Source organism: Talpa europaea, assembly GCF_964194135.1.
Source record: "Talpa europaea genome assembly, chromosome: 12".
Taxonomy (NCBI): domain Eukaryota; kingdom Metazoa; phylum Chordata; class Mammalia; order Eulipotyphla; family Talpidae; genus Talpa; species Talpa europaea.
Window position 1 is genome coordinate 63,507,749 of NC_140079.1, and position 14,074 is coordinate 63,521,822.

The 14,074-nt window shown below is 33.5% G+C and overlaps 1 protein-coding gene across 2 annotated transcripts; it reads left to right on the forward strand.

Annotated features, from left to right (window-relative positions):
- Positions 1 to 374: 374 nt before the first annotated feature.
- Positions 375 to 11,852, forward strand: CCDC181 (coiled-coil domain containing 181; the record flags this gene model as incomplete). Of its 2 annotated transcripts, none has more annotated exons than XM_084251019.1 (5): positions 375 to 491; positions 3,203 to 4,153; positions 6,613 to 6,759; positions 10,015 to 10,169; positions 11,693 to 11,852. In XM_084251019.1, the coding sequence occupies 5 exons, from the start codon at positions 375 to 377 to the stop codon at positions 11,850 to 11,852; spliced, it is 1,530 nt and encodes a 509-aa protein (XP_084107145.1). The 2 variants fall into 2 exon arrangements, with proteins under 2 accessions (XP_084107145.1, XP_084107146.1); XM_084251020.1 differs by having other exon boundaries at positions 10,018 to 10,169.
- Between the last annotated feature and the right edge of the window lie 2,222 nt (positions 11,853 to 14,074).

Consider the following 14,074-nt stretch of genomic DNA (forward strand, 5'->3'; position numbering starts at 1 on the left):
AGTCCTTTATTCTGACCTGAACAATTCTGAAACAATTGTAATGATCAGCAGGAGCAGGTGATGTGGAAAATCCTTCTCTAAGCCTTAGGTAGTCTCCTGTCTATCCTTTTTAATCTCTTGGTAAACTAGGTTTTCAGAAATTGGGAGGAAGCAGGATGGTTGTTAGTTAGGAATGGTACACCTGGTAAATGGTCATTCTAGGTGTTTCTTTTAGGGGTGCACGTTTATTCTGAATTTTCCATGTTGTCTTATTTCTATGTTTTTTATCTTACCTTCGCTATCAATCACTATACTCCATATAATCCTTCAAGCGGAGGACATAACATATACTTCATCTCTTTTAAATTTATAGCATTCTTCTTTAACAATGAAAAATGGATGAAAATAAAGATATCGATTTAAAAGAAAGTGGAGAATATGAAGATGACTTTGAGAAGGATTTGGAATGGTTAATTAATGAAAAAGAAAAAAGTGATGTCAGCATAATAGAGGTATATGTAAATTACCAACAGCATTCATATTAATCACATTAACAAAATGCTTTGTAATTCTTGAAGTTTCACATATATTATGTCATCTAAAGCTCACAAAATTCCTTTGATATACGCAGAACAAGTATCATTATACCCATCTTAGAGATGAGAAAATTGAGGCATAGAGTTTAAATGTTATATGCTAAGGCATAGGGCTTATTAATCATAACTTGCTAATTGAGGAATTATGAGAGCTAATTAGAGAATTAGCACTTTTATAAAGACAAAATTAAAATTATAATTTATATAAAATAAATAATATAATTTATTGCATTAACAAATACAGTTAGTTTCTATGTAATACAAACATGGGTAAAATCATAGGGTAATATGTTTAATATAAATGAAGTATAAAGCAAATCCTCAAGAAACTGTCTTTCAGCTGATATTTGAAATCTTAAGAGTGAACTAGCTCTTCATGGGAAAGAATATAGAGAAAAAGTAAAGGGTCAAAGACTGAGACACTGGAATACTTGTAGGAAAAAGCAGATTCATTAAACATGATCACATACTATTTATTAGACATACAGAAAAGAAAGAAGAAAATGAACCAGTTCCTAGGTCATGGAAGGTTCGTTTTCTCTTTACGTATACATACATATATACATATATGTAGTGTGTTTGTGCATTTTTTGTATATAATGTATACTTGTGTCTATATATGTGTGTGTATGCATATGTATGCATTTACACGTACAATTTTATATATTAATGGTGTCAGTACCTAGAGGAGTAATGAAGAAAGGGACTATGACTGGTATACGAGAAGTTAGCTTTAGAGGGACAGTGATCAGAATAGTTGCAGCACAAGTCAGATTTAAGAGGGTTAAAGAAAAGAGGAAATGAAGGCAACAGAGTTTACACTGCAAACTTCTCTTAATTATATCTTGCTTTCTTGTGCAATGGAGAAGACCAGTGGAATAAATGACATTTGAAAAAGGCAACAATCAAAAGTGAACATTTGTCTAAATGACTTTTATTTATTTTTTTAATTATTTTTAAAAGATTTATTTATTTTTATACAAGAGCTGGGGTACAGGCCAGAGGCGCGAGAGGGTAAGAGGATTCACCAGAGACAGAGTGGGGAGCAGAACAGGCAGACAATCAAAATACACTGCTGAGGGGAGCAGTGGGCGTGACAGGAGAGGTCTGCCACGCCATGTGGATATCTTCCTGGCTGGCCAGGAATTGAACCTGCGCTGCAGAGGCTCCGGAAAGCTTTATAGTGCGGTGCTTAACCTGGTGTGCCACCGCACCATGGGGAGGCTCCCTAAATGACTTTTAAATGAGAGCTTTATGCATCATTAGCCAAAAATCATCAAATGAGTAGAGGCAGTGTGGATATCGGAGTAGACACCCATAGTGGTAGGGAATGATTTCTAAAGCACAGGGAGACAGACAAATGATGATGATTCAGTGTTTTATTTCTTTATTCACTCAACAAATATTAGTGATCAGTTACCATGCATTAGAGGTGGTTCTAGAGATTCAGGATACAGCAGTGGTCCAAAGAAAGTGATCTCATGAATCTTACTCATTCCCATGGATGATTGTAATCACTTATTTTGAGGCTGGTAGAAAAACATGGATGACAGAGCTAGATACAGGGATGAGGATCAGGGGAAGGTTTTATTATAAAAAGTGGCCTCTTTTTTTTTTAACGTAGTGTATTTTAAAAAATAAAAGCTAATGGAGAATTCAGAAACACATACCGTAGGAATGAATTTGAGAATCAAATAAACCCAAAAAGAACAATTGCAATGCAGAGATCTTACTTATTTGGTGGTATTTTTAACAGAACAGGTTTGCTTCTTGGGCATCTAACAATATTGTACATATTGTTGGAAAGAGGAGGTTGTCAGAGGATGTGAATAAGAGAATTTTAAGTGGTTGAAGAAGCAGTAAGTAGTAACTCCCATAGAACTATTTCAGGAGGAAGAGAATTATTTGAGAAAGAGAAAGAAATCATTGTTGGAAGTAAAATGTTTGATATATGAGGATGTATGTGTGGATACATGCTGGGTAAGAAGTCCTTAGTTAGAAACAGTTGCGAAGTAGGATTTTGTGATAATCCTGATTTATGATTCATGTGGAATTTAAAAGTAAAGTTGGACCATGTTATATGATGGTGTTTAGCATAGGGTTTTGGAACTGCTGAGAATAGTTGAAGAAGGAAAATCTGATACAAAGATTTTACCTGGAATTTGGATATAGATCCAGCAAAAAATAGCAACAACAATGAAAAGACTGTAAGAATCTCAAAATGTTAAAGTTTTGATGAAAGACCTGTAATGATCTTGGGGGAAAAGATACTTTTTTGAGAATACAAATATTATAAGCAGAAAACATTTAAAAAATTCTTCTGAAAATGTAAAGAGAGGAACATTTTTAGAGAAGAATTTCAAAATAATATTATTATTTATAATTACCTTTTAATACATTTACATAAAAATTTAAATTATCGGTGTAGCACTTAGTAACATCATTATCACATGTATTTTCCTTGGCGTTGTCATAAATAGAGTTAGAATATTATGGGTAAAATAGGAACAGGAAAGGCGTACATTTTCTCATTCATAATTTACAAATCATTTTAGATTGTCTACATATAAGTGCACAAAGTCTCAATTTTTACTGAAATAGAGAACCTCATATCTTTTTTTTTTAAGATGGTTTGTGGGAATGAAGAAAATATTAACCACGAATCAAAAGAGAACAAACCAGAAACAGATCATACAGAACAGCTTTCCGATCCTGACAACTCTTTGACAGATGGGGTTTCACCAAGAAAAAATGACTTCATTTCTGTACCCAGTAGTCAACCTTTGGATCCCATATCAGATTCAGACAGTGAATACTCTTTCCAGGAGTCTAAACTGGAAATTCAGAAAGACCAGGAGGAGGATGAGGATGAAGAATTAAGAAGATATGTTATGGAGAAAATTATACAAGCCAACAAACTTCTACAGAGTGAAGAACCGGTGAATGATAAAAGAGAGCGGAAACTTAAGTTCAAGGACAAATTAGTTGATCTGGAAGTTCCTCCACTGGAAGAGACTGATACTTACAAAAATTATTTGGAAAATGAAAGTAATATATCTGGCAAACTGTCAGAGATATGTATTTCCAATGAATTCAGACAAGAAAATGTGCTTCTATCTCTTACAGATGGAAGTTGTGAAGAAAACAAGGATGGAAAAATACTAGTAGAGAGAGATGGAAAGTTTGAACTTTTGAACCTACAAGACATTGAGAGTCAAGGATCTTTGCCTCCCATTGATAATGCTAATATTACAGAAAATGAACCTCAGCAGGTGTCACCCAGACCTTCAAACTCATTTGTCAATGGTGTCAAGAAAGAAGAGCCTGTTGAGAAGATTCATGCTGTCACTCCCTCATCAACAGAAGAGCCACTGGCTCATGTCCCTCAGTCACCACCTAATCCCAGGATCCGTTCAGGTTCAGCTACCAATTCAGATCAAAGTAAGGGCAATGGGAAATCTACTCTTAGGACACAGTCTGCTTGTATATCTCCAGTGAAGTCAACATATTGTCTTTCCCCTCGACAGAAAGAACTTCAAAAAAGACTAGAACAAAAGAGAGAAAAACTAAAGAGAGAGGTGAGCATAAGGAGGCTTTATATTGAAAAGGAGTATGTCTTCATGTTTTATAAATACAGTAAATATTGAAATAGTTCTTCATAGTATTGGGTGCATCGGCTTGCTTTTGTTGTTGTTGTTAGATGAAGTAGGTGTCACAAATTCGTATTTAAGTAACAAATATCATGATCACTTTGGTCCTTTCTTGTAAGGATACCAAAGCATAGTAATGACTGACCATTGTTAGAACTTGAGGAGGCCTTAGTGATGACTTCATCTGATCCTTTCATTTTAAAGTGAAGCTCAGAGAAGTTAAGTGACCTCTAAAGTAATCTTAATGAGCTGGGTGATAATCAGATATCTGATGAAAAAATTAAGTCACAAATTTGTAGGGGTTTAGGACACAATACATTAAAAACTTGGGTTATAATTCCTTGACTTATATGTGAGTTATCTGTATGGAACTCTCTTTAGCAGAAAAAGGCGAAAAATGAAGTTAGTAAGAACATGTAACTTGGAACACACTCAGACAGGAATTTAAAAGAGTACAAACAAAAGTTTTGCTTACTTGGTCTCTAAAATCTGAGCTTTAGCAATCAGACTCAGGTTTACTTGGTGCGGGTATATAATGGTACTGAAAAGAATCTGTGAATTCTGAACTTCATGACAAAAAATTTTGTTGTAATGACTGAAATAGAGTTTGCTATATACACACACACTATGTGTGTTGGTGTGCTATATACACACTAAATGTGTTTGTGTAATATTTCTCTAAAAGTTATGTAAGAGGGTTTTTTTGAAATGTCTTTCCATAATGAACAAGCTAATAGTGATACTCTAATGGGCATATCTGGTATGTACTTTCATTTTCATTTTGTTCCTCTCTTCTGGATGTCACATGTTCTTTGTTGTGGTTACGCTTTCCTCATCTAAGGATCCTCATGGCTAAATTTCCCTTATTTATATACCCTCTCAGTGCATGGTCTTTGAGTGCTAAGGTTTTTTAATGGTTTTTACTTAGTCTCAGGGTAAGGCTTTTCTTTTCTTTTCTTTTTGCACTGCAAAATATTTGCTGGGATAGGTTCTGTCTCTCTATTCTAGTTTCATTTGTTCATCATTCTCTTTGGCAACTGGATTATCTGTACATTGGCTGAATATCTATCTTCTGTGTGATATATCTCAATGTTTCTCTGGGAAGATTAGCATCCTATCATACTGTCTGTACTCATATATATATAAGGCGTCCAAAAGGAACTTATAAATATATAATTTAATCTTTAATACATTCACATTTTATATAATGCAAGTATCTTTAGGGCTTAGAAAATAGTATATAGGTATTTTAAAAGATATTTTAGGCTATTAATTGGGTAGAAATTTTTCTTTCCTTCCTACATTTTATTTAATCAAAAGGAATTAGAGGGGTTTACTGTACTGTCAAAATGTAAGGACTCTGAATTCTTTGAAGAAATTTGAGTATGGATTAATCATTTAATTGATAAAAATTTAGTAGGTAATAGACTTAAGATCTCATTAATAATTTCATTTTACAAATGAAAATACTGAGTCAATTGGTTTGCTCAGTTGACATGGAATGATTGTTACCTACGTGTTCCAACGTGTAGCTTGGTGCTGTTTCTACTATGGTGTGCTCCTTTGCTCCCAGTAACTATCTTATAGCATCCTTGTAACTGGTTTAATTACCTTGTTTTTTATAATATTTGCTTAATTTTATAACATTAGTATAATTCAGATAAAAAGTTGATTTTGTTCATATAGTTAACTGTCTAAATATTTTTCTTATAGTAAAATGTTACCTTATGAATATAAACACTAGTTGAAAAATATTTTTAAACATCCCTAATGAAAAAATTCTAACACATATAAAGGTAAACCTATTACTCACATTCAAAAGTCATTAACATTTTGGCATATTTGCTTTATCTCCTCCCTTTCTTGGCTGAAACATTTTTTAAGTAAGTCTTAGGCAGCGCATCATCATTCACCTGTACACTTCAATATACGTTTTCTTTCGTAACAACAGCAATTCCCATCATAACTGAAACATTTAACTCTGTAAATGTGTTTAAGACATTTATAGTGCTTGATAGGTATCATATGTGCTTCTAGAGTTTGTATCATTTTTCTCTTTTGGTTAGCTACAATTTGAGGAATTTAATGCCAAATATAAACTAGGGGGTGCAGGAAAGAGCTGATGAAATACTGAACAGCATGTATGTATTGTACATCTGTGTAATTGTAGACTTTGTCTCTAAAGTGTCATTTATCTGAACAATGTTTTTTTTTTCTTTTTCCCTAAGCAAATTAGAATCTCTGTTTTTAAAGGAGGTCTAATTTTCAGAAGGAAAGTGTTAGGAACAGGGAATCCTTCAATCTAAAAGTATGTTTCTCTAGTCCCTTACCTTCTTATACACTTTTATTAATCTTTCATTAATGTCTTTTGATATTATTTCCACCAGGAAGAACAACGAAAAATAGAAGAAGAAAAAGAAAAGAAAAAAGAGAATGATATGGTTTTTAAAGCATGGTTGCAGAAGAAAAGAGAACAGGTAGTAGAAATGAGGAGAATTCAGCGAGCAAAGCAAATTGAAGACATGAACAATAGAGTAAGTTAAATATCTCTGTGAAAAATAATTTCATTCAGTTATGAAAGCTGAATTTATTTATAGAAGGGAGTCAATATATCAGACAAAGAGCCCTACAAAAAAAATAGAAAATGGAGTCCAGGAACTATCCTTGCAAAAGATACTACATACAGATGATTTCGATTACATTCTAAGAAGCCATATAAATAGAAAATAATTCCTGTTTTATTCAAACTTTTATAGCACAGAAAATGGTAAACTACAAATACATTTTTTCAAAGTTGTATAACTTTGATATTCAATTAGGTCAAAGTTAGTATACACAAATACAAAGACACACAAAGACAAACACAGACTTGCCTCAGTTGAGAACAGACATAGAGAAATGTTATACAAAAAGTAACAAAGACACCCAATTTGAAACATACAGACAACCCAAGGGAGTGAAAAATGGTCATAGCCCTACTGTTTAAGAAATATATAGGGGGCCTCCCCAGTGGCGCAGCGGTTGAGCTCCGGGGCAGCCTCTGCAGCACCAGTTCAATCCCCGGCTGCTCCCTGGCCATTGGAGGAGGGTCCCACATGGCGCACAGACCTCTCCTGCTGCCTGCTGCTCCCCTCAGCAGTGTACTTCGGTCCCTCTGCCTGCTCTGCTCCCGGCTCTGGCTCTGGCCCTTCCTGCACTTCTGAATGTACCCAGTGCTTGTATAAATAAATAGATAAATCTTAAAAAAAAAAAAAAGAAATATATAGGGCCTCCCCTGGTGGTGCAGAAGTTGAGTGCTAGGCTGCGAAGCTGCCTGCAGCCTCTGCAGTGCCAGTTGGATTCCAGCCATCGGTCCCACATGGTGCACAGACCTGTCCTGCTGCGCCTGCTGCTCCATTTTGTCGGTCTGCCTGTTCGGTTCCCCTGCTCTGGTGCTGGTGAATTCTCTCACCCTCCCGCATTTCTTACTGTACCCAGTGCTTGTATAAATAAATAAATAAATAAATCTTTAAAAAAAAACCATATATAAAGTGAAAATTGAAAATGCAATCCTAAGTTTTCTAGTCTAAAATTTCAGTAAACGCCACTTTTAACAGTGTTGTGCAAATCCTTCTAGGTCTTATTTATATTTACAGTCCCAAAATTTGTTATGTACATTATTTTTTCTCTTCATCATGGAATGTTTCTAGGTCATTCTATTTAGCTCTCTTTTCTAATAGCAGCATGATTTTCTTTTCAGAGATAACTTTAATGTATTAAAAAATTCCTCATTTGGGCCTCCCCTGGTGGCGCAGCGGTTGAGTGCTGGGATGCGAGGCTGCCCGCAGCCTCTGCAGAGCCGGTTCGTTCCCTGGCCGCCGGCGAGGATCCCACCAAAAAAAAAAAAAGCTCAGAGTTCAATAGTTTCTAAATCTATTTGTTAGGCAGCTAATAGTCAGTATCTTTGATGTTCCAAACTCATGTTTGGTCTTTTTAACTTCAATTTGGAATAAGGGGAGGCAAGAAACAAACAACACACACACAAAAACCCACCCCTATATTTGCATCAAGATTTAAAAATAAGACTTTTATTGATACATAATACCATAATAAAAAAAAAATCCTCATTTGTGGGTATTATGTTGGTTCTATTACTGTTCTATTATTTAGCAGTACTGTAGTGAACATGTTTATTTTGTAGAATATGATGTTCTGTAGAAGAGTTCCTTAGCAGTGGACTTTATGACTTACTGGATGTCCAGAATGAAATTTTTGATTAAATAGTAAAATAGCTTCCCAATAGGTTATGTCAATTTATAATCCCCCCAACAGTGAATGCTTACCACACCCTAACTAATATTATGTATGGGTTATCTTCTTGATTTTTCAAATTAATATGAATAGTATATATGAGTGTAAATGAACATGTGTGCAGTCTGTGAATTATCTTTTTATACTTTTTTCTGTTTTATTTTTCTTAATGCATTTTATATTAGAGATTTTGATCCTTGTCTGTTGTTACTTGTTGTAAATGTTTTCCTAAACTGGCAATATGTTACTTTTTACATTGCTTATTATGTTACTTATAGAAATTTTTAGTTTTTAAAATCTTGGGATAGGTAGTGCCTTTGCTGGCAAGACACAAAACACATAAACTAAAGGGGAAAATGTTGAGAAATTTGACTGCAACTGTATTGTAAAATAGTAATAGACTATATTCAAGTAGGGTTTATTTAAAAAGGGACTTATGAATCAATAAGACCTATTCATGAAGTTCATGATCACGTCAATAGCAGATAATGAGAGAACACAGTTATCTTGAAAAATACAGAAAAGGTATTTGTTAATATTTACTATAATTTATTTTCAAAATTCCTAATATATGAGTTACAGTACAGATATTATCTTAGAAAATACTATAGGCAGACCTATTAAAGTTAGAAACAGGTAAGACTTCCCTCTATATTAAATAACTTAAGTCTGGGAATTCTATCCAGTTTATGAAGAGAAAAAGATCTAAGTATTAATTAAACAACTTTTTCCTTTATAAATAGTCTCCTTGCATTTCAGCAATAACCTCATAGAAAAATACAAAAGGAGAAGAGATATAGGAATATATAAAATACCTTAGGAATATATAAAATACATTAGGAATGTATAAAACTTTTAGAGAGAATGGAGTACGGCTTTGCAAGGAACCAAAAAAGATGACTTTGGTAAATGTAAAATATAGTAGTCCTGGATGGGTGAGCTATATATGAATTATTTGGTAGGTCAAAACAAATGTAATATTCCTGCATGGGTGTACTAAATATTATAAAGATATGGGTTTCTCCAAATTATATTTGGTGTAATTTCCATTAAAGGCTGATTAAGGTTTTTAAAATTTTAAACTGTACTCCATGATGCTCCTTCAGTAATTGCTACCAAGACTTCGACTTCACTCATACTATCTATCCCCAACTTTTCTTCAACTGTTGTTTGTGCAGTTGTGCAAAACTGTTTTGTCAGAACACTCCACTTTGAAGTTTGCAGATCACTGCATGCGGACCTCCTTCACTTGCTACTTTAGTAAGAATTTTGAAAGAAGTCAGGTAGTTGTGAGTTCAATGTTGAATTTTCTATCAAGAGTAATCAATGTTGCTGAGTCAAAGGTGATGTGTTTGAGTTGGATACTCGAAGTGCAGATGAGGTTGGCATTATGAAAACTTGATAAGTCAGCCATGTATTCTCCTAGGATCATAAATGTGGGGTCTAAAAATAGTAGGTTTGACTTACTTAAATTAAGCAAAATTTGTTCTTGCAATCAGCAGGAGAACAGAGATCCACAACTAGCTTTTCGATTATGGCTTAAAAAGAAACATGAAGAACACTTAAAAGAAAGAAAGACAGAGGAGCTACGAAAGCAAGAAGAATGCTTATTTTTCCTTAAAGAAACAGAGGGCCGTGAAAGAGCCTTTAAGCAGTAAGTCAAAGGCAGGGCATTTCCCTTCCTTCCTCAGTGTCATTGTGGAAAGTTATATAGTCAATAAAACTTAAAAGAAAATAACCCAAAATATTTTCTCTCACATTACATACCTATTTAAATACCTATGTATTTCAAATACATAGTATTTTGCATAGTATCTGTACTATACTGTCTTCAAGATGTTTTTCAACCCTAAACTTGTTTCCCATGAAATCAGCATGATAATCCTCTAGTCTACCATATATTTATTTGTTAGTTGATTTGTTCATTTCTTAGAGAAATGGGTCAAAGTTTGATTACAATTTTTCCTCAGAGTCCTCAAAAAACTGAATAAAGTGTTGCATTTACCAAGAAATATTTTTTCTATAAAGGCTGTGGAAGATCTGTATAGACTAAGTAAAAATATTTGGAAACATTTTGTCCTACTTAAGTAAAATTTAACTCAAACTCGATCTCTTTTCAGTTATCTGGGTAAGACTCTGTATTACACTTCACTAATTCTTAGGCAGTGTACCTGACTTCATAATTTTGTCAGCAAGGCTTGGGAGAGCGAGGGAGTGAATATTGAGTCCAGCTGTTGGAAGTTCATTGTCTTTTTTGCTGTTTTTTTTCCCTTTGAATCTTTATTCCTTTCTTTCCTTTTAAAATAACCCTTTTATAATAACATAAGCAGTAAAGGTGCAATGTGGAAACTGAGAGGCGAAGTCTTATTTATTACCTAGAAATCACTACTGTTATTACCTTAGTGCATGTATTCTGGATGTTTCTCTGTACATTTATTTACAATTTTAAAGTGTAAATTGAGATAATATTGCTTATATTGTTCTGTAATCTGCTTATTTTCATAGTGATCCCATCTAATATCTACCCCATAAGCATTTTTGCCCTGGTATGACTATAATTTGTTCAAACTGGCATCCAATGCTGGACCACACAACATTGGGTTTCTTGTCTTTCTTATTGTAATACAATTTAATTATTTATGATAAGAATTATATAGACATATACCACATACATATGTATATACCTGATGTGCATGTATAGTAGTTTTTTGAGCAAGTAAAAAGCAAACTTTATAGACTTAAATTTGTTAGAATATGGACTCTTCACCTTATGTTCTTTATTTTTCCATCTTAACTATTTTATGTACTGAAAAGCAAGAGCTCTATAATGACCAAGAAGAGCAAGGTAACATTTCTGTATGCTACTGCCCATAACCTGGTGAAGTGTAATGTTTTAAGTATAGTTGCAAAAAACAAGTTATTTAAAATCTTATCAAATAAAATTGCTTAGAAAGCCATTTTTTCCCAAAAAGGATAGTAGCTATGTCTCATGTAAAATATTATGTTGGCAATTTCATTATAAGACAAAATTTGAAAAGTGGATTCTTTCTTGTGTGAACCTAGTATATAAACTTGAAATTTTTCATTTAATACTTCACTAATTTGTGTTAACCTCAATATTTCAATGAAGAGGCATGAAGACTATTCAGGTTGATCAGATAATATTTCTTTCTACAGATGGCTAAGAAGGAAACGGATAGAAAAGCTAGCAGAGCAACAAGCAGCCAAAGAAAGGACCAGACAGCTCCAACTTGAAGCAAAGCGTGCTAAACAGTTTCAGAACCACCTATATATGTCAGAAGCCAAATCTTTCCGTTTTACTGATCCTTACAACTGAAGGTATCTATTAAATACTTCATTTGGAAGCTGCTATCTTCAAAATTTTTGATATTATTTCTTATGGCCCATGTACTTTTGTCATATTCTAAATTAGAGAAGTAGTATTTATACCTTGGTTATGTTGGAAGGGAATTTTATCTTTAATACTAGAACAAAATAAATTTCTTCTCTTGAAGTTTTATTATGTGTTATACCATCTCTTAGTATATGCAACAGATTGAATAAACTACAGTCCTTTACTTTTAAATTTTAAATTATTTTAGCACTCCTAGCTGGAAAGAACACAAAAAGGGACAAATTTTTATTCTTAGGACTTACTGTCACTTAAAAAAATTGCAATAGGATATAAGCAGGATTGACCTCTTAAAACAAGCCTGATTCAAGGCCCTAGACTTGGCCCTAGACTTGCCCTCGCTGTGGCAAGCTAGGCAATAGGGCAGGTCTACTCCCATGTTTGTTTGTTTTTTTTTTTAAAGATAAACTTATATGTAATTCCATCTTAGATATTAGAAAACTAACCCTTATTGAGAGTTTATAATGTGCATGGTATTGTTAAAGATTCTTTGCATAATTTGATATAATCCTTATAACTCAAATTAGTCTTATTTTGCAGATGAGAAAACTATAGAGGTGAGCAGGTCACTCTGATCTATATGGTTGCAAAATCCTTTCTCTTAATTAGAAACCTTGCATACATTGGTACATATGCAAAATATTTGAATCAATATAGGAATCAATAGAGGAACAGCACCCTTCACATGTCTAAGAGCTTTTAAGGAGTGGAGGAGAAAGCTAAACATAAATGATTAGTAACAGCATTTTAGTAATGTCTTCTAATCCACAAACACAGATCACTTCTTCATCTAATGCAGCAATATTCTGGAATTTCAGTGTACCGGTCTTTCACCTTTTCATAAATATTCTTTTTGCATTTTAATGCAACAGGAATTGTTCTCTTCATCTCTTTTTTGGGTTGTCTATTCAAACCACAAAGATGAATTATTTTTGTGTGTTGATGTTGTATCCTGCCACTTTGCTGAAATTTTAAGTGCAAATAGTTTTTTTTTGTTCTTTGAATTTGATTATTTCATATAAGAAGAATCATACATTATTTGTCCCTTTACGTCTTTTTTCACTGATTGCAATGTTTTAAAGGCTCACTTATGCTACAGCTTATATTGGATTTTCATTCCTTTTTAAGAATTAATATTCTTTTGGATGTATATACGACGTTTTATTTATCCATTTATCAAAGGACACCAGAGGTACTTTCACCTTTCGGCTATTATGAATAACACTGCTGTGAACTTTGGTATACAAATACTATTTGAATTTCTGCTTTCACTTCTTTTGGATATTAACCTAGAAGTGAAATTGTTCAGTTATCTGATAATTTTATGTTTAACTTTTTGCAACTGCCACAGTATCGTCAATAATAGCTATAACCATTTTACATTCTCACTGGCAATGCAACGGATTCCATTTTCTCCACATTCTTATTAACATTTGTTATTTTGCTTGTTTTGATAGCAGCTGTCCTGATGGGTGTACAGTGATAATGATTTGCATTTCCCTAATTGTGATGTGTAATTATCTTTGATGTGCTTATTGGCCATTGTATGTCTGTTTCTCCTGTTATGTGTCAGGTTGTATCAATTCAAAATATGGAAACCCCTGCACAAAACCAACATGAAAACATGTTTTGCCAAAGCACTTGTCAATGCAGCTGTAAAGTATTTTTATTTTTCTAACATAAAGCATTTTTTTTAAAATAGTTCCTTCACCCATAATATTTCCATAAGCCTCATTTATAGCCCAGAAATTACCAAAAAGGGAAATAACATTCTCCCCAGTCCTCTGGTTATTTTTAGACTTGGGATCAGAAAACCTTTTCTGTAAAGGACCATCCCTATTTGCAAACTATACAAACCCTGTGGGATCTTCTCAACTTTGTTACTGTGCAAAAAACCCAGACAGTAAATGAATGGGTGTGGATACATATGAACCATGGCCATAGTTTTCCAATCCTTGCTTTAGATTATCTGCTTATATAAAATAGTAAGATACATAATAACTTAGAGGAAGCCTAAAGGAAAAGTTAGGAAAGGTTATAAAATCTTTCTTTTTGAATCCTGTAGGAAAAACATCATGTGATGCTTGGAAAGTATTTCCTACTTTAAATGTATCTAGACAGTTTCATACTTTTCTTATCCTGAAATC